This window comes from Otolemur garnettii, unplaced genomic scaffold (genome assembly GCF_000181295.1).
Source record: "Otolemur garnettii isolate 467f Iridium unplaced genomic scaffold, OtoGar3 scaffold00057, whole genome shotgun sequence".
Taxonomy (NCBI): Eukaryota; Metazoa; Chordata; class Mammalia; order Primates; family Galagidae; genus Otolemur; species Otolemur garnettii.
In genome coordinates this window covers 8,905,488-8,927,180 of record NW_003852452.1, presented here as the reverse complement: position 1 = coordinate 8,927,180, position 21,693 = coordinate 8,905,488, and the positions used below count along the sequence as shown (strand labels likewise).

Sequence of the window (21,693 nt, the reverse complement as noted above, 5' to 3'; positions counted from 1 at the left end):
GGTGTCACTTAAAGATGGGGACACATCCTGAGAAGTGGTGATTGTGTCATTGTGTGAACATCATAGGGTGCACGTACACAAAACTAGATGGTGTAGCCTGCTGTACAGCTAGGCTGTATGGTAGAGCCTACTGCTCCTAGGCTACAACCCTCTACAGTATGTTACCATGTCGAATACTGGAGGCAATTATAACACAGTGGCATTGTATATCTAGACGCATCTAAACACGGAAAAGGCACAGTAACATACGGCATTACAATTTTATGGGACCAAGGTCATGTGTGCAGTCCATTGTGGACTTAAATGTTGTTATGCTGCATGTGACTGTACTGTCAGTGTAGACTCATGGATTTCTATTTTTTAATGATTTATTAAAGTCTTTATTTATTTTGCCATTCAGTTCATCCCAGATTTGTTCAGTGAGAGTCCCTTGTCACTGGCTTCTGTGTCTTTTTGACTGTCATTCTCTGAGCACTTTCTTACTTTCTGACACAAGTAGATGATTCAAGCTCCTCTTGAATCTCCCCAGCCTTGGCACTGGAATCAGCTAGTTCTCGAAGGAGTTCTTGTTCTCTTAACAGAGGAATGGCTTGTGGCTGGTGCTGTGATGGCTCTTTGCTACTGAAGTATCTTGCTTTTGGCCCTTTCAGTGACAGAATTATGGAATATATGCACACATGCATGTGCACACACACACACTCATATATAGCAACTGGGAGTTTAAACTCATTCCCTCTTTTGTCAAAAATACTGATTCCTCAATTTACTTTTTTCCTAGTACTCTGTAAATATCTTCTGTTCATTAGGGCTCCGGTGCCCGAAGTCTAACACAATGTCTGGCACTCAGTTATTATTCAAAAAAATTCTATGAATCAATCAATCCATCAATGAATAATTTTTTTTTTTCAATTTTTTTGGCCGGGGCTGGGTTTGAACCTGCCACCTCTGGCATATGGGGCCGGCACTCTACTCCTTTGAGCCATAGGCGCCGTCCAATAAATTTTGATAGTGTGAATTGACTCTCTGTGGAAGAGATGTTAAAAATGAAGTTAAGCATGGAAATCTTGCTTTTTTCCCCCTTCTATAAACTTCTTATTAAATATATAGGATAATCAGAGGTGGTTAGTTCAGACATCAGAATTTCAAGAACAGTGTGTTTTCTATTTTATTATATCTTTCATTCATCTAAGAACAAATATCTCTCGGTAATGTATTTCTGTAATGGTTTTCTGAAAGCAATTTTCTGAGGTTTTTACTTCTTACATTTTTTGATTTCCTAGGTGGCTGGGATCGTTGGCAGAGCTGACGTGTTAGCGTGTCTGCTGTTTCTGTTGGCCTTTCTCTCCTACAATAGGTATGTGTGTCTGAGCGTCCCTTCTGCGAGCACAGCCATGTCCTGGGTGCAGACGGTGAGCTTGTGCCCAAGAGGGGATGGGGGCTTTTGGCTGTGAAATGCTCAGCAAGCTTTTGGGGACTAGGAAGAGGAAACCCTTTCTTTATCCAATGCTGGGCTGTTTTCCCACCTGCCTATTTCGAGCATGTTAAAGAGACTTTCTCCCAGGGATGGGGGTGCAAACTCCTGCTTCCTGGCTCTGCTGACTTACAGTTTCCCTGACTTATAATTTCCAACTAGCAATGGAATTTTGAATTTTATTTCTGAGTCAAAATGTATTGGGGCAAGCCCAGCCTAGTGGCTCATACCTGTAATCCTAGCACTCTGGGAAGCCAAGGTGGGTGGATTGCTTGAGGTCAGGAGTTTGAGACCTGTGTGAGCAAGACAGAAATCTCATCTCTACTAAAAATAGAAAACTTAGCCCGGTGTTGTGGTGGGCGCCTGTAATCCCAGGTACTCAAGAGGCTGAGGCAAGAGGATCGCTTGAGCCCAAGACATTGAGGTTACTCTGAGGTACGACTCCATGGCCCCTCTACCCAGGGTGATAGAGTGACTCTCTCAAATAACACCAATAAAACAAAATAAACTAAATGCAGTGCTTTCTCCTGTTTTCCTAGGATTTATTTGATTTCTCCTTTTCATTTGGGTCCTATTTGTTTTCCTTTGTATTATCCTCAGTGTAATAGCTAAGAGTTTAAAATAACAAGGCTGAATGGATAGTCGTATTTCTCAACTGTAGTTTGCCAATTTCCACATACTTTCATCAAAATATAGCAGTTCTTTGCTTTGGGAAACTGAAAAGTGGTTAAGTAATGGCCCACTATTTGCACGTTTACCTCAGAGTGATCACCCGCTCACCTGAGTGGTGGCGTGTCCACCTGCAGAAAGGGATAGGTTAGAAAGAGAACTTGAATGAGGGCAGAGGGCTCAGTCATGGCCCAGGAAAGGGGGGCAGCTCAACTATGTTGCCATCCTTGGTGGAGAGATGCACTATTAAGGCTTTGTGAGCCCTGATCTTTGAATCGATCAATTGACCTATAATCTTAGAAAGCCTGTGACTCTGAGGAGTACTATTCTAAACCAGTAGTTGTTTTCTTTATTTTTTAAGAGACAGGATGTTGCTCAGGCTGGAGTGTAGTGGTGCCATCACAGCTCACTGCAGCCTCAAAGTCCTGGGCTCAAACGATCCTCTTGCTCAGCCTCCTGAGTTGCTGGGACTACAGGTCCCTGCCACCACACCTAACTATATGGGTGGCTCTTAATTAGGGGTAACTACTCTCCATCCCCTAGCCACATGCCCCTTTCCTCCACCACCTGAGACATTTGGAACTATCTAGAAACATTTTTGATTGTTAGAACAAAAGAGGTGTCATGGAGATCGAGTGGGTAGAGGCCCAAGGTGACACTGAATAAACATCCTGCATTGCACTTGCAAGCCCCTCCCACCGAGAATTATCTGGAAGAAAAATGCCAGTAGTGTTGGGACAGAGACACACTGGGATAAGCCAGTTTAGACCTTGAGTCAAGAATGCAATGAATTCACTCTGAGGACTTTTTCTTAGTGTGGTATTTGGCCTTAGTACAGTCTTCTGGTGTTACCTTTGTAACGCCCCCCCCCCGGCATTTTTAATCATATGATATGGTGTTACGACATCTTAAAATGTAAGCCCAAATGTAACAATTCATTGTTTCTTGTTTACTCTGACGCTAGATCAGAATTAATAATGTCTTTCAGTTCAAACTTGTTCTCTCAGGCCTTTTCTGTGTGGTTAATGCATTTGGGGATGTGCGCAGGCCTGCTGCATGTCTGCGTCTGTAGGGTATTCAGCCCTATTTTTGCAGGTTTGCTGTGATGCCATTCTCACTTTTAGAAGTGTAAGCTATAGGCCAACTTGGTAGAGAAATGCCTAACTACCGCACGTTGTGCATACAATTTTATGCGACTGTTCTACAACCTAACACAGAAGAGAAGCCATCACCACTGCAGAAATCTTGGCCTTCACTTCAAAGACGTAGGTGCCGGAGGTGCGGTACCTGCAGAGGGGAATAGGGAATTTTCTTGGTCTGGTATTTTGTAAGGTGAAACAAAGACTTTATAGCACTGGAGAGTTTTTGAAAATCCTTGCTGGAAAGTCAGAAATAATAAACGTTGTCCAGTACACGCTTATGAGAAACAAATTTTAAAATACAGACAAGCCAAAAGAAAAGTAAAAGGTTATAATGTCTCTGTTTTCATCAGAGTGAAGTGGGGATCATATTTTGGTGTGTATATACACACACACGATATAAGATAGATAGATAGACATACCTTAGATATGTGTGTATATATAAAATCTCACGGACTGTTTTGTGTATAGAAATGATATTGATGATGATAAACACTTGATATAGAAGTGATTTTACAAGACTGCCAGCCCACTTACTTCACATGAAATGCAGCTTTGCACAGAGACGCAAAGTCGTTTGCCCCTATTCCCCAGTCCTTTAACTGCAGAGCTACGATATGCACCCAGGGAACCTGGCTCCAGGGCTCACACAAGTGGTTAAATAGTGTATATTCTTCATTTAAAATGTACTTATTCACTTAAACATCTTCCCGTGTCACTCAGTATGTTCCCTATGGTAGCTTCTTCAATGGCTTTTTAGTGTTCACTGGTTGCCTACCATATTTTGTCATAATTTGTATATCCAATAATTTAAGGACCAAATTTAGTATCCATGGGCTTTTACTTTTTTCCATCTTAGCAATTTTATATAATTGTATGATGAGTACTCTTGAAGGGATCTGCTCACCTACTTAGTAAACAAATGACCTAGACATTAACTCTTCTTTTTAAAAGTTAATTTTTCTTAACAACTCACATTCGGTTTTTAGACTAAAAGAATCTCCGACTTGTTTTCCAGGAGTCTGGGTCAGGGCTGCGTTGGGGAACGCTTCCCTCCCACAGCTTCTCCCTTCTTCCTGCTTCTCAGTTTGGTTCTGGGCACCTGCGCCATGCTGGTGAAAGAGACGGGCGTCACCGTGTTTGGCGTGTGCTTAGTTTATGACCTCTTCTCCCTCTCCCACCAGCAAGACAAGTCGTAAGTCATTTTAAATTTGTGATATCAAGCAGAGCATCGTGGGCAGAGAATTACTTAAAACAGTATTTTCCCAGCATTCATTAAAAAAGTGCAAGCAAGTGCTTTGTTAAAATGTAACCTTACCTTAGACTGTAGTGTAATTGTTACATAATCATCAAGGCTTGTTGCATTAGGATACGTGGATTATAGAGATTAAAATTCTTTACATGTTTATAGAAATCAATGAGGACTATGACATTTTTTTGGGAACCTCAGATTTAGAATCAGAAAGTATCTGTGTTAACCGCAAGTTTATGGTGCTGGCTTGTTTTGGTTGTATGCTGTTGAGAAAATCTTGCTTCCCACAGAGAGCAGAGGTGGCACATAGTAACAGGTTTTAACAGTTTACTTTGAATGTCTTCATTTGAATGAGCGCTGGCCATCAGGAGCGCTGCTAACTTAGAGCCTGTTTGTCTGCTCTCATAATGATGCTGGTACCTAAGGGTTTTAGGAGCTGCCCAGTAGAATCTTACAAAAAGCCAGTCTGAACCTTACAGGAACATGCATACATCATGTTCAAATCAAAGAGCATCCTATTTTCAGTTTAAAAATTTAAAGCACACTCGTTTTATTCCGTAGCTTGTAGATGATAAAGAATCACTAAATTGGCATATTAAAAAGTTCAAGCACGCACTGTAATTTTCGTCCCCCATCAAACCCATAATTACTAACAATTTTACAAGCAGACCCCATTTTCAGTAATTACAAGGCCCTCCCTTTTGAACTTTTTAAAGATGGGGTTGATTTATTCTCCTGCCTTCTCAGATGAAAAATTTTATGTTTTAAAACATTCTTGCCTTTTTATTCCATTTTCTGTGTCTTTATACTTTTTTATAGTTTGGGATTCATTGAGGGCACAAAGAATTAGGTTACACTGTGTCTTTATACTTCTTGACGTGAATGTTAAGAGCAGTGCTTTTGAATGGCAACAAACGGAGATGAGTCAGGAAATTCCGATCCTCTTCCTGCCTGGGACTGTGACAGTTGGAGATAATTTTAAGATTGCAGTACTGGGTTGGCTCTCGGTAAACCAGTTATCACTTTCAACTCTGCCATGAAAACCATGAGCCAGAGGCTGCCGAGCGCCTTACTTTTTATAGAACAACCTATAAACCCCTTTTCACGTGGCCACTTCATCTCTGCCTCCTAATTTCTTTCTCCTGCAAAGAAAAAGCAAAAAGATGGGACAACTCACTGTAGGTGTGTTCACTGCTGTGGTCCAATCCAGGGCTCATTTACGTTGTCACTGAAGTATTATCCCCTCTGGTCTCGGGACTTGGCAGCCTCCTGTTGCCTGCGTCCTCCTTGGTCCCCTCTTCATCTGGTCACTCTTGAGCCAGACTTTTTTTTCAAAGGAGATAACTGTCTTTTTTCCTTCTTTGATGATCTTGCTTAACCTTCCTGATACTAAACTGCCAGGAGTTATATGGAAGGAATGATACTGCTGATCCACAGTCTAAACGTCCCGTGGCTCCTAGGCCTTTTTTATTTTTTAAGGAACTTTTACCTCTCACGCTCAGTGGTGCTGCATGAGTAGAGGCCTTCATTGTTTTCCTTGATCCTTTTATCCACCCATTCAACAGATTGCTTCTGCCATGGCCAAGAACAGAACAGATTAGGTTCCTTCCACCCAAAAGTATGCAGGATATTGGTAGAGACAGATTATGATTGATTGATTGATTATGGTTGTGAAAAGTGGGAAGCAGGAACCAGAGCCTATAACAGGGAGACCTGAGGAAACAGGGTCACTATCTCTTCAGGGCCGGCTGGGCGGCAGGCCCTGGGCCACGCTACTTGTTCACAGCAACTATTGTCTTTGTTTCACTGAGGAGAAAACAGAGGCCCAGAAAGTGTCCTCTGCAGTCACCCAGCCCAAGTGGAGCCAACATTGGAACCCATGGCTGGATGACTCCAGAGCCAGAGTGTTCCCCTGATTACCACTGCCTCTGTGGAAGGGACATTGCAAGGGAACTCAGGGCAACCTGTAGGACATCTGCTCAGGTCCAGGAGGCCATTCACTAGCTCAGAGGTTCTAAGTGTTTAGGAGGGATTGTAGACTCCTTTAAGAATTTTACAAAGTTGTGCCCCCAACATAATGAGTGCATGTATACACACACACACACATAGAGTCCTGCCCTCCACCCCCTTTATACTTCATTTGCTAATTTAGAAGAAATATTTTAGCCTTAGGTGGTTCTTGAGATCTTTCTATGATCTTTCCATGGATCAGGCAGCAGGAAAGAAACAGTTCAAGCATTGAAAATAGAAACAAACACTGGAAGCATTTTCCTACAAGAAGGGCAATGTAAATTTTAAGATTGGGCTAGATTTCTTCTATTTGACGTCTCCTTTAGCAGGAAGGAATTTTAATAAAAGATCAGCTCCTGAAAGTTAACTTTCTTTTTCTTTTCTTTCTTTTTTCAAAAATGGGGATATGACTTCCAACACATGGAAAATAACATTCTCTGTCCCTAGTCCCTCCCCTGTCTCTCTAAAGCAGTGGTTCTCATCCTTCCTCATGCGGTGAGCCTTTAATACAGTCCAAAGGGGTTGCGACCCACAGGTTAGAACCGCTGCTCTACACATAACCATAATCCTGAATTTGGCACTTTTCATTTCTGATTGTTTCTGTGACTTCACTTCGTGTGTATACCAGTGACTATCAAATAGGATTATTTTATGTATTTTCAAACTTTACATAAGTGATATCACCTCCCTTTTTTCATTTAACATTGGGTTTTTGAGATACATACATATGGATAGACGTAGCGAATGCTGTATTTCATTCGTTTTAACTGCTGTGTAGCATTTAATTATGACAATTTATTGATCCATTCTTTGGGGTTTAGAATTAGGTTACTTCTCCATTTTTGCCTTTGTGAACTGAGCTGCAGGCAGGCCTTTTGCTCATGCGTTCTTGTGCAGGTGAATGAGGATTTCTTTGCAGTCACTACAGTTGTGGGCCTGCAGGGGGAGGACAGATGGTGTTGCCTGCATTATATCCTAAGCCATTGCTCCTGAAATGGTTGGAGCAATGAATAAGAATCTTTGTTTCACTTTCTTACCATCACTTGGTAAGTTTTTAAATGTTTGCTCATCTAGTGGTTGTGAATTTGATCTCAGGATTCATGACAGAAAAATGTCATCGAGGACATTGGATGGTTCGACTGTGAACACTATTTTGCAGGGTCACGATAATGTAAATCCCGAATGCCATTTCTGTCAAATTTTATGAGGGAAATAACATTAGAAGGTGAGGGATGAACGTGTGTGTTGGTGGCCACTTACGAGAGACTAAGGTCTAGTTTTCTATAGTAGGAAATCAGTATAAGTTCCAAAAATGAGAAAAATACATAACTATGTTATTTTTACAATGTGGCAGTAAATATCAGAAACAAAAGAGCTAAAGACTTTGCAGAATGGTTTGCAGGGAGCAGGACTTGGGGTGGGGCAGGGTACTGCTGTTTCTCCTCGCCAGCCTCATTCCTGTGTTTGACTTTGTTGTCCTCTAATTCCATGCACCATTAGGAGCAATGGGGTCATCCATCAGTGCGGCCTGCAGCAGCCCGGGAGCCCCCAGCCCGCCTCCCTGCCAGCCCACCCTCACCGCGAGAGCGGGAGGCAGCAGCGGTTCCCTCACAAAGGAGCTTGGGGTGGCTGCCACTCCTCACTGCCACCAGAGCCCAAGAGCAGTGGATTCCCAGTGTCGCCGCGAGCTGTGTGGTCCTTGATGAGGTACTGGGCTGGGTTTCTTGGTCCTGCGTGTCTCCTACATCCAGCAGCATCTGGTGCAGCCTGTGGCACCAGGAGGAGTGAAACCCCACTGTCAGCAATTTGCCATCTTCCCTGCCCCTCCCCCAGCATTTCCCTCCCAGCCCTTCCTTTTCTCTCCTTTCCTGCCCGTTTCTTCGCTATATTAGATTGGAGAGGAAAATAGTAGTTAGAGGAAGCAAGGGGGAGCCTTGCTGTCTGCTCTGTTAGGATGCAGGAGGATGAGGCAAGGGTCTGTACACCTTGGCCACCTGAAGACAGACCCCTGGGTTCTCCTGGGGAGGCAGGTGCTCTCTCTGCCTCCTCTTTCTTCTCTTCTGGCTCCTTGTATTTGATGGGAATTTATTCCAGCAAAGGTAGGTAGGAAACAAACCTGGGGACCATCTTCTCTGAACTTTTGTTGGAGATTCAGGAAAATCTTTAGAGCGTAGAAATTCCTTCCTTCTCTCCATTCTTCCTTTTTCTTTGACCTAACCATGAAAATAAACATAGATTTATCAGGCCAGATGCTCACTAAATTGTCTCTCAAATAGCTCAAGCCACAGGCAAGTCAGAATTTAACAAATATGTGTTAGAAGATAAACTTAGGCAGTTACAATTTTAGAGGGTTTATTTGAGCAGACAGTGATTGATGAATCTGGCAGCTCCAGAGGCAGGTGGCTTGGTTTCCCCTGGAGGGGAATGAAGGGAAGGCTCTTACATGGTGAATGCAGAGGTGGAGCCACTTGATTGGTTAAAGTGGCTGAAGGGGGAACATGGGAAAGGCTCTTACAGGGCAAATGCAGAGGCAGAGAGATTTGATTGGTTAACGTGGCTGGGGGAGTGGGGGGGAGCACAGGGAAGGCTCTTATAGGACCAGTGTAGAAGTGGAGCAATTTGATTGGTTAAAGTGGCGAGGTATTGGTTAAGCTTAAGTTTCATTTTCTCATTTTACTCTGAGTTGGGTTTCCATTGGTTTTGTAGGAACCCTGGGTGCTGGAGCAGCCTCAGCTTAATGTCCTCCCAATCATTCTAAAGTAATTCATAATAGTTGCACTTTTCCACTTCAGATTGCTCTTCTTATTCCTTTCTGTAGTCCCTTGATGGTCTTTGTTTCCAGGTATTTTCACCTTTGCCTGTTTTTTTTTTTTTTTTTGGATCTAGTCTCATTCATTCATTGATCAGTAAATATATATTGAGGGCCATCATGTGCCAGGCATGTTGGAGAAACCAGGAATATCCTGGTAAATAGGCAAGCCTGGTGCCTTACTCCTATGTAGCTGACCTTCTAGTAGAGGGTGATACACAGTAAGTGATCCACAGTAAATACATTGTGCCTGCTGGGACAGGATGGAGTGTGATGGGTCAGCCTGGGGGGAGTCAGGCTGGTTGGTAAGGGAAGGCTCCTAATCCTTCTGATGAGGGGAGGAGCCATCCCTGAAAGGATCTGACTTAGGGTTCAGGCTTGAGGGTGCCCAGCAGGTGGGAGGAGAAGGCCTGAAGGTAGGGGATGGGTGGGGCCCAGCTAATAAAGGGCTCTGTGGGCCTGGAGAATAAGTGTTAGAGTCTTATTGTGAGTGCCATGGAGAAGACATTGGAGTTTTGTTTTTTTTTTTTCTTTTCTTTCTTTCTTTTTTTTTTTTTTAAAGGGTAGAGAGATGTGATCACATTTTAAAAAAATGTTGACTCTGGCTTCCTCATGGTACAGCCTACTGGGAGTCAGTCGTGAAGAAGGGAGGAGGATTACCAGGCTTTTTATATGGACCAGGTGAGGAAAGATGGAGTCTTGGCTGAGAGTGATAGGAACTGAGAGGAAGGGATGGCATGGATTTGTGATCTAGTGTCAAGACTGCTCCGAAAGGACTTTAGCCAGTGTTTGGGATAAGGATGTGAGGGAACCAGAGAAAACAAGGGTTTGGGGGTTTCTGGACTAAGCAGCTGGGTGGATGGTGGGATCAGTGACTGAGCAGAAAAGCTAGGGGGGAACTAAGTTTTCTGTGGTCTGGGGAGAAGGTAAACTCAGAGTAATGCATGAAATACCTGAAGGGAAAGGAAGGAGGGATAAATGATGAAAATGTTTGGGAAAATCTCACCTTTTTTGCTGCGGTCCATAGAGAAAAAGACGACAAAACCATTTGAGAAATTGTAAACTTGTTTAAGGAAGGCAAAAGAAGAGAACAGAAAGGAGTTAAGCGTATTGGAGACTTTCAAGGCGGGACTGAGGTCAGACTGCCAAGGGACTGTGGCCTTCAGGCAGGCGGCACCCTGCCAGTGTGTGCTCACAGTTGTGTCACCTGTCCCCGCCAGAGCATCTGGATAATAGGAGTGGCTAAAATATTTGTGACAAGAATAAAATAATGACTGGATGGTCACAAAGTGTTGGGATTAAGCATAGATAGAACATTCTCAGTAAATCTGGCAATAAAGGAATGGGAAAAAACATCCTTAATTGGGGGGATGTTAGTTTTTCTCAGTTTTTCATTTTAAATTGCTTGAATGTGTCTATGTTTGTGTATTCAGAGATAACCCACAGAGGGGAGAGATGAAAGATGCTGGATCAGAAGGGGAAGGGATGAAATATGAATACCGATGATGTGCTGATAAATGTTTAATAACCAGCTTTCCAAAGAAAGGAATTTCTGATTTGTAGCTTTTTTTTTTTTATTCTTTCCTCTTTTTTTTTTTTATTGAGTCAAATACACATAGATCATGAGTACATTCATGCGTATGTGGGGTACAATGTGCTGATTTTTTTTAAATACACTCTAACGTGATTATATTAAACCAATCAACATAGCTTTCACCTCATTTACTTGGTTATTGTGCCAAAACATCTATGTTCTACACTTCACAGATTTGACTTGTACCCTTGTCATATGTTCCATAGGTGGGATCCCTCCTTTTACCCTCCTCCCTCCCTCCCCCTCTCTCCATCGTCCTGGGCTATAGTTGTGTTCTATTTTTTACAAGAATGTGTAAGTAAATATAAATAGGTTTCATAGGAGTACTGAGTACATTGGATACTTTTTCCTCCATTCTTGAGACACTTTACTCAGGAGGATATGTTCCAGATCCCTCCATGTAAACATAAAAGAGATAAGGGCTTCATCTTTTTTCAAGGCTGCATAGTATTCCATGGTATACATATACCACAATTATTATTAATCCATTCATGAGTCGAGGGGCACTTGGGTTTCTTCCATGACTTGGCTATTATAAATTGAGCTGCTATGAGTAATCTAGTGCAAATATCTTTTTTGCTAAGTAATTCTTGGTCTTTTGGATATATTGCTAGTAGAGGAATTGCAGGATCCAACAGCAGGTCAATTTTTAGTTCCCTGAGTGTTCTCCAAACTTCTTTCCAAAAGGAACGTACTAGCTTGCAGTCCCACCAGCAGGGCAGAAGTGTTCCCTTTTCTCCACATCCACGCCAACATCTGTAGTTTTGGGATTTTGTGATGTGGGCTACTCTTAGTGGAGTTGGATGGTATCTCAAAGTGGTTTTGGTTTGCATTTCTCTGATGATTAAAGAAGATGAGCATTTTTTTTCATGTATCTGTAAACTATGTGCCTCTCTTCTTTAGAGAAGTTTCTGTTCAGGTCTCTTGCCCGTAGTGAAATGGGATCACTTCTTTTTCTTCTTTTTACTAAGTTTGAGTTCTCTGTGATTTGTAGCTTTTGCTAATTTCCATGTAAATACTTCCACCATGGCTGATATCAAGCTACAAGTATGACATCACTGCCCATGGAGTTGGGAGGGAGATGCCCTAGCCTGTCATTATGTGATATTTCCAACAGACAGATGTGGTAGACATAAGAAATTCTCAAGAGCGTAGGTAACATTAAAGTGAAGTCAACTATAACTTGGAAGTGATGAGCTGTATCACTTCCAAGTTATAGTTTAATTATTACCATTGTTCTTAATATGATTTTTTTTTAAGTTCATGGAATTTAAGTTTCAGTAATGGCTATTTTTAATTACTAGCTTGCAAAATTCCTAAAAATTCAATAGTCAACTCTTGCAAGCCAAGCTCCAGCACACTAGTGCAGAAGGTCCTTCAGGAGGTCTAGGAAACTTTACATGTGATATCTGTCTACTGGGTACTAGGAAGGGGGTCTAGCAAATCCCGTATGTTATCCAAGGCACCCATCACAATATCTGTGTAGTGGGAATATTATAATTCTCATTGCCATGAAGTAACTGAGGATCTTAGAGGTTTTAAAACCTTATCCAGGTGCATATAGTTAGTTAAGTGGTAGGCCAAGATTGGAACCCAAGCTGTTTGACTCTTAAGCCTGTGCTTTGCCCATTTACCATGTTCTAAAATCCAGAGTCCTGGCTGGGCACAGTGGCTCATGCTTGTATTCCAGCACTCTGGGGGACCTGAGGCCGATGGATTGTCTGAGTTAGGAGTTCTAGACCAGCCTGAGCAAGAGTGAAACCCTGTCTCTACTAAAAACAGAAAAACCAGCAAGGTGTTTTGGTGGGTCTAGTCCCAGCTACTCGGGAGGATGAGACAAGATGATCCCTTGAGCCCAGGTTGAGCTGTGATGCCACAGCACTTTACCCAGGGCACAGAGTAAGACTCTATCTCAAAAAAATAAAAATAAATAAATAAGTAAAATACAAAATAAATTCATAAAAAAAAATAAAATAAAAAAAGAAGCCTGGAGTCCTAGGCAAGGATTTGTTTTTGGAAAGGAGGCTGCATGTGGAGCTGATATCCCTGTCCAACCCTCAGGGATAGAAAGATTCTTGCACTCATCCTTGGGTCCATAAATGAGACAACTCTTGACTTCTTTTGATATGGATATTGGCGCTATTATGTGTGCAATGAGTGAGATGACATGCTTTTGTAGGTTACTTTTTAAAATTATAATCCTAAGCACAGGACCACCAGAGTGATAATTGGAGAGAAGTGGACAGCACAGGTGTAACTGAGTCAGATTCTCACTGAGTTAACAAGTTTTGGAGCAAGGATTATTTCTTCCTCTTTGGAAAGTTGTCATATAGCTTCTCTCTTTGGAAAAGAAAGAGATCATATATTGGAGGACAAATTTGATTATTGTTAAAATTATTTTGTAAAACCATGCTTATGCTTTTGTCAGAAGGTAGTCACATAAGGCAAATAAATTAACACAGGCAATGTTATCTTCATCTATAGAAGATGTCTGATTCTGCAGATAGAGCCATGGCTCCATCATTTCCATCATTTATTTCATACGGGACATGTTATTTTATCTCAGTGAGCCATAGTTTTCTCATCTCTAAAAGGGGGAAATTATAGTCGCACATTACTCTGAAATTGGTTGTCAAGACTAAAACCAGTAGTACGCGTAATCTGCACAGATGTCTAGAGTACCGTAGCCAGTCATGTAATCCTCGTGCATGGCAGCCAGTTCAGGATTGTGAATATTATTATTCCTGTGTGGGTTTCTGAGCACCTGAGTGCTCTCTGAAAAGGGTACCCTGTACCATGCAGGTAGCAGGTCTGTGTGGGATTTCAGCCTAGAGACTGCACACATTTGTACCACATATGTTGGCATGAGGCTGACAGAAAATTGGGCTAAACACTTTTATTAGGTAAATTCTTTTTTTCAGAAGTTACCTAAAACAGGAAAAAAATTCAATCCCAGGGAAAAATCTTACTGCAGCTCTTTATTTCATTACCTGTTTTTCATATGTGATTTAGTGAATGGATTATGGGTAGAAAGGAGGGTACAACACCTAAGACTAAGAGCACCCACTCTGGAATCAGGTGACATTTCACTGAATTACTCCATGTGAAAAGAGAAATGTTCTGTGTGTAAACATTCCCTCACCCCACCCTGACCTTTGCCATCTTCAGTACATGAAGATGTTTGTGCACATGAGAAAGCTCAGTGAACCCTGAATGAAATCTCAGCTTCACTTCATGTACACATACACATGGAGTCTTCATGTCTATACTTGACTGATTTCATATTCAAATGGCAGCCGCCACAACAGGCCTTGAAGACAGTTCTTGGCTTAATGAATTCTTGGACATTTCCTATTGCTCTGCTACCCTGCCAGGTCTGTGATAGATCATGCATTCGTTCATTTATTCAACAATATTTACTGAGCAGCTACTCTGTGCCAGGCACTATTTTTGGTGTTGAGAACATGGCAGTGAAATAAACAAGGCTTTGTTGTTATGGGACTTGGCTAGGTGACGACCATGGCATTTTTATTTAAAATGAACTCCTCTTCTACCTTTGTGGGTGAGACAGTGGTTAGATTTTTACTTTGGTGGATCTTAAAAGTTTTTCTTGGTAAATATCTTGTACGTAGGCATGCGAATCAAGAAACTAAAACATGCTTAAGACTCCAAAACAGTTTGGTACTAAAGTGAAATTGTAATGGGATTAAATTCAGGGGACTTATGCAGGCCTATAAATATTTTGACCTTCAATGATGAACTTAGTAATGGATCTTTTAAGTGTCATTTTAATGCTTTATTTCTGTAGACCTTGCATTGACCTCTTTTTCTCCAACGTTAGAAATGCTGGTGGAAATTAAACCCCTGAGATAAGATTTTGAACCTTTATACCACATGTATGATTTTCTGAGTAGGCAAATGTGTTCCAGACTATTATTAACAGCCTCATCTCAGCTTTTAGAGAAATTCAGTGAGGTGGTGTGAGATTTTTAGGTGTCAGAAAAAAAAAAAAAAACTGCGTTGAAAGTCTGGACTATTGATGAATAATAACTGGGTTCTCTTCTCTACCTCTCATGCTTTCCCACTGATTGATCTCGGATAAGCCATTTTCAGTCTCATTCACCCTCTACTTTCAAAAATGAAATGGCTGAATTAAAGGGGTGTGAAATTAACTAATGGGTTTCTACAGAAAATACGTCCATCAGTTAAAAGTGAAATATGTGGGTTCATATTTGCTTAATACATCCCCATCCCTCACATTAAACCCCCCTAACGAAAATATAAGCCTCAATGATGAATGCCTGTTAAGAACATAAAACACCTCATGGAAGTAGGTGTGAGCCAAGATCTTATTTTAAACAGACTTTGGAAATTCCTTAATAGCTATTAATAATTTTTCCTCATGTCCTTTGCTTTGTTTAAAGATGACCTGGGCCACATTTTGCTATGGAATTATCTGTCTTTGATGGCATAAATACTTATGTCTTTAGATGTAGTTTTCAGATGGCTGTGTCCAGATCACTGTGACTGTTTGGGGAGGATGGTAACATGATGGCAGTGGACCCAGGAAAGCAATAACTTTCAGGTTGAATTATACAATGACACTGACCAAGTAGCATAATCAAAGTTATTTATTTTCATACACCTTTACAATTCTTTATCCACCTTTGGACAGAAGATCCAAATGAGATCCTTTTCTGAAGTTTGTTCCTTACATGCCCTGAACTTTCTCACTGTTGGTCACTTTTCCATTGTCATTTTCTTTTTAATGTAGTGAACTGGCTGTGGCTTTTGCTAAGAGCCTGTTGGTGAACAAATGCTGGTGTTTTGTAATAGGAGTGATAGAAATGGTGGACAATTTATTTGAAACATTAACTGCTGTGTGAGTTGTATTTAACTCACACCAGTTTTTTTTTTTTTTTTTTTTTAAACTGGGGGCCACATGAAGCATATATAATTCATGCATCATTCGACCTATCTTTACCTAATAAAACACTGTGGCCCCAAGGAAAAAAAATATTTTCCTAGTATGGCAGTGAATGTGTTAAAAACTGAAAAAGTTAAGTAAAAATTTTATTTTCCAAATAAACCAATTGCACCAGTCAGTGTTATGAGACTTCTTAATTATGGACAATGCTTATTGGGATGATGTTAGCATACATTCAAGTTCCGTGGATTGATTTCCCTAAGCTTGTTTCCCAAGTTTGTTTTCTTGAATGTGGGACTTGCCAGAAAACTATTTTCTTTTGTGGAGAGAGAATGTGAAGAGAGATTTGTGTGTTTGTATGTATGTGTGTGTATTTATTTTACTATTTCCTAGGAGTTCATCTTAAAGCTTATTGAAATCTTCTTTGGTTCTTGAACAGAGCTCAGTGCTAAAATGGATTATTTCAATAAAGTGCTTGTTGGCTTCTTTCAGAAGTTAGAACCAAAAGCCTCTTCTAAATAAATCACATGCTAAGGAGGCAAAATTCCTTTTCCTTTATGGATAGCAGTTGTTAGAGTTTCTAACTGCTGGCAGCTCCTGCTTCATTCTGCTTCATCTTGATTGGGTTCTGATGCTTGGCAATCTTTGATCCCCTGTGAATTTCAGTCAGTGAATGATAAGTTCTCTCCCTCCTTGGTGCAGCACAATCGAGCTTAGGCATCTGCTTTCCAACTGGATGCACAGGGACATGTGTTGGAAGAGAGCTCTATCAGAATGTCGCATTCTGGTCGGCATGTGATTCTGTCCCTGTCACAGTAGGCTCTTGGAAGAAGGTCTCAGGTCTTGTGCCTTTGCATCAGCTCAGCAGACACCATATGGAATACTTAACCTCTGGACGATGCAGTTAAGAGTGTTGCAGCCAACTTTGAGGCCACCAAACAGCTTTCCCTCTCCTGGAGAACATGGCTATGGCGTTTGGGGTGTTGTAGATTTCTGTTTGCTGTTGATTTTTTTGCTCTTTTAGTTAAAGCTACCGTCATGCAGCTTATTATTTTTTTTTTTTTCTTTCTTTCTTAACGTAGCTTGCTGAGAGGTTGTGGAGTGATTGTAATAAAAACAGTATCCGTTCATCTTAACATTGTACGTGCTGAAGGGTTATGTAAATAATTCTTTCACGAGAACACTGTTCTATGCCAGGTAATAGATCATTGTGGTTGCCCTGGACGTTGTGGGACACACATTTTGACCTGGCGTTATGTGTTACAAACGCACTGTGAATCTTAAAGATCACATACTTTAAAGTGAATCTTAAAGATACATACTCTTGAAAGAAACATTTTTTAAAAATTCAAAAAGACTTTGGGGGGAGGGCATTTTATCCAGGAAAAGAAAAACAGAGTTGTAGAAATACAAATGACTTGAAAATGCTCTTAAAGTTCAGGAGCATGCACTGTGATCGTGACTCTCACCACGGTCAACGTTATGCAACGTACCACTGTAGCACTGACCAGTGGCCAGGAGCCAAGTTACTAGTTTTATATGCAGCTTATGGTTTTAATTCTTATAAGAAAATCTGTGAGGTAGGAGGTGTACATCGTGATAAAGAACGTGGACTCATGCCAGAGTGCCTGGGTTCTAATTCTGCTCCTCTGTTTACCAGGCATATGCTCTTACCCAAACTGTTTACACTCTCTGTGTCCCACTTTCCTCGTGTGTAAAATAGCAGCGATAATAATACCTGGTCCATGAGGTTATTGCCAAAAACAATGAGTTAATACATGAAAGAACTTAGAATAGCTTTTAATTGTGGCTTTTCACAAATAGCTGTGCTAGGATTTAACTCCTTTCCGTGGTTTTTTTTTTTTTTTTCTTAATGCCAAAGCCATTGTGGACGAATTACTGTTTAGAAAAAAAGATTTCTACAGCATTCATTTTTTTCTTTTTTTCTATATTTATGAAGGAAAATTATATAGTCTTGTTTCCACTTGCATATGAGATTTGGTGACTTCCCACTCACTACATTTTAGAGGGAAATGATAAGAGAAAAACATTCTGGTCGCAGTAATAGGAGGTCTCTCAGAGTTTAGCAGAATAATAAAATGCTTGTGATAACATGTAATTCTTAACTAATGAGTTCCGTCCTTGTTATGTCTCTAAAGATATGCTTGGAGTTATTTTTAGTTTCTGAGACTAATGGTTGACCCTTTTTAAGAATTAAATTGTTTGATGTGTTTAGAATTACTATTGAATAAAACATGACTTTAATGAACAAATTATTAGGTTGAAAAGCACATAATAATGGCTTAATTTGCTCTTTTTTTTTTTTTAGATAAACAAACACCCCCCACATCTTTCCTATACCACCTTATAGGAAGATGTGTTTCATGTTGCAGATTTATGAATTTTTAATACTATTTATATCATTCAAGCCATGATCTTTGCTACCTTACATATAAACTGGAGATGCGTATTGATTTTGAAATCACCCTAAGCTGCAGATGCCATGAGGGGCCTGGCATTAAAGATTTACCCTTAGCGATTTAACCTATGAAAGTATTGGTGAAGTGTTTAAAGCAAACGTAAGTATGGATTTCTGAGGGGTGAGGCATTAATATATCATCATTTGGAAAAATAAATAAATAAAACAACTCGAACCCAAACAACCTGCCAGAGTTGGGTAGGGGGAAGGAGTAATGTTTCTGTTTTATGTTAAGAAATAGACGTACCCCAGGTACCTAATCAAAACCCAATCCATTTCAGGGTTTGAGTGGTCGAGCTTTTCGTTCCTGACACTTAAGTCTTTATTATAGATTTCTGTTTTTAATGCTTTTCCCTTGGCTTCCTTAAAGTAATTTTTCTTTGTGACAACGAAGGGAATGTGAAAGGAATAATGATCCGTACTGCATTTATGATGAAAAAAAAAGCTGTGATTAAAAAAGTGGCTTTTTTCATTATGAAACCACAGTTTATGTTGTTGCAAAATTAGGGAGAGATTGTGCATTTATTTCCTATGAAACATGTTTCTCCCTTCTTTACAGCTGCCCAGGACAGGTAAACCTTTCCAACAAGTAGAGAACGGGTGACAACCTTCAGACTTTTCTATGCAGAAAATACAAGTGCGTTAATGGTCAGTGACTAAGAGAACAGAATGTCTTGAACATCAAAACTCTCATCATTGTCCCTTTTTCTGTTTATGAAAAACCTGAACAATAAAGAGATGCTGATTTTTTTTTTTTTTTTAATATTTCCTGGGTTGTGTTGGAGGTAAAGAAATGATGGGCAGCCTGGGGCGGTTTCAGAAGCCTGGCCAGTGGCCAGACTGAATCGTACTTCGAGTCTGATTTGCTGTGGCCCGTCTGCCAGTAACTTTACCTCCCTGGATCTTGTTGTTGCTGTTTGTTTATTTGTTTGTTTTTGATGCATTGATGCAGAGGAGACTAGGTAGGTGGTCTCATGTCATTCGATACTCCTGTTAAGGTCTGTTTTCTGCTAACTCTTATGAACTCTTTTACCTTTCTCCTTTGCGTGTGTATCTTGGAAGTTGTGTGGGTGCTGGCCGTTGACCTTAAAATGAGATACAATAATTAGAGGCCTTTGCAAGTGACTGAACAGACTGTGTAGGAAATTTTTGCTAATGTCCATTTTGTCACCTTTCTTTTTTTCTTTCATTTGTGCCTTTGCTCACACTGTGTTTTCTGTCTGGAGAGACCATTCCACCCCTCTTCAATTCTTTGTCTTCTCTTTTAAAACTCAGTAGGAGCCTAGCTGGGCGTTGTGGCTGGTGCCTGTAGTCTCGTGTACTCAGGAGGCTGAGGCAAGAGAATCGCTTAAGCCTAAGAGTTTGAGGTTGCTATGAGCTGTGATGCCACGGTACTCTACCAAGGGTGACATAGTGAGACTCTGTTTCAGAAAAAAAAAAAACAACTCAGCAGAAGCCTGGATTCTTGGTTACCTAAGTTTTTGGAATTTAGGTCAAATGTATTAATGGAAAATGTTAACATTAAAGAAATTTAAACTTTGGCTTATGTGTATTGTGTCTTCAACAGTCATAGATAACATAGTATAGTTAAAGCTGTACGTTTGCAGACCGACTGCTATCAACTCTTTCAAAGCAATTAGTTACTTGATTAATAAATACTTATTAAACACTATATAGAAATGTCTTAGGTATCATTTGCTTGCAAAACCAAAACCTTTAAAAACAAATTTATACATTTCTTGGGAGGGTACACACTAGAATCTAACAGCATTCGAGGATATGTAGTGAGGGTGCGTTTTGGACACAGGAAATGACAAGGTCAGAACACTTATTTTTTTGCCTTGGGGCTTTATAGTGTCTCTTTTTGATTTTTAAACCCCCATGTTGCTTTTCTCTTTCCTTCCTTTTTAGAGACTGACTTTTCTTGATTCCATGAGTGCAGGACTGCCTCAATTCCAACTTCATACCCTCCCTTCTAACCCCTGTTCAAATCTTTGTAGGAGATGGATAAGAATAACTGTGACCTGACTCCAAATGCTCAAAAAAGAGACTCTGATTAGCTCAGCGGGGATTAGCACACATCTTGGTGGGGAAGTCAGAGAAATGAAAAGATAATTTCAGTGAGGGTGGAAAGTGCAACGACAGAGGTAAGTGTACAGAATTGCGGGAAACATAGGGGAGGTTGCCTTAGCCAGCCTGGGAAGCTTGGCCCCTGCTGAGTTTTAGTGGAGAAGACAGGGAATTGAAGAATGGTGGGATGGTCTCCCCAGGCAGAAAGCCCAGCCTGAGCAAGGGCACAAAGGTAGGCAGTTGCAAAGCGTGTGTGTGTGTGTGTGTGTGCGCGCGCGCGCGCAGGACATGAGCAGTGGGAGTTGCTCAGTGGGAGTTGAGGCTGGGGAGGTAAAGAGGGGCCCGCTCAGGGGGAACATGGGAGTGATGTCAAGAGACTTGTACTCCCGCCGAGGGAGGACAGCAGTGTAGTGGTCTGCTCATCTGAATGACAGTCCTGCGTAGGGAACTCTGATCATGAGGCTGGATGGAACTTATTACTTAAGTGTGAAGGTAAGAAAATCCAAGCCACTTGATATTGTTACATTTTTGAGAATGCCAAAATGGTCCTTTCAAGATTTTTTACCATAATCGAATTCAGTATATCTCTGAAAGCTCAATATTGGCTTCATGAAGAGCGTCTTTTGTCTAAAAGTTAATTTACCCACTTTTGCAGTTTTATAACTTGTAGTTTTGTAGCCTTTTCATATTTAAGAAAAAGTCACAGGAGATTGGGGGTGCATGTTTTCTTAGCTCACAACAGAGAGAAACTGTTAATACCTGTCCAGTGGTTTGAGCCAGCGGTTTTCAACCTGTGAGTCGTGACCCCTTTTTAACAATGAAAGTACATTGCGGCATGAGGAAGGTTGAGAACCACTGGTTTAAGCTTTCTGCATTGGTGATTGCCTTACAAAAACAGGAAGGACGGGAACTTCATGGTGTTGAGTGTCCCTTTCAATTATCCACTCACTTTGCTGTATTTATAATTTTGATTTCAGGTTTCTGATTAAATTCATCATTTCTTCTTCTGTGTGTTGTGTCCAAGCAGCTGTTGTATTTCGTACTAGCACAGATAATTGCCCTTCTACTTGGCAAGGAAAATGAGCAGATGCAAAGTAAATATCCTTTTCTGGCTTGATCGATTGGAAGCTCTGTGAGCTAATATTGACTGCTTTTTCCTAAGTGGTGCAGCAAGCGCACCTCCGCGTCGGACTGCAGCCACTAACTGCCAAGAATTCACTTTGGCCAAGATGAATTCTGAGCGAGGCCCAGAATGTCAGACTCTTAGTTGTGG

The 21,693-nt window shown here is 40.9% G+C and overlaps 1 protein-coding gene across 1 annotated transcript in view; it reads left to right on the top strand.

Moving 5' to 3' along the window:
* Positions 1–21,693, top strand: part of TMTC1 (transmembrane and tetratricopeptide repeat containing 1) — a 260,798-nt gene that overhangs the window by 26,364 nt on the left and 212,741 nt on the right. The window contains exons 3-5 of the mRNA XM_023514731.1: positions 1,281–1,354; positions 4,298–4,474; positions 8,042–8,248. Of these exons, the coding sequence (XP_023370499.1) occupies positions 1,281–1,354; positions 4,298–4,474; positions 8,042–8,248 (458 nt within the window). The remainder of the gene's footprint in view (positions 1–1,280; positions 1,355–4,297; positions 4,475–8,041; positions 8,249–21,693) is intronic.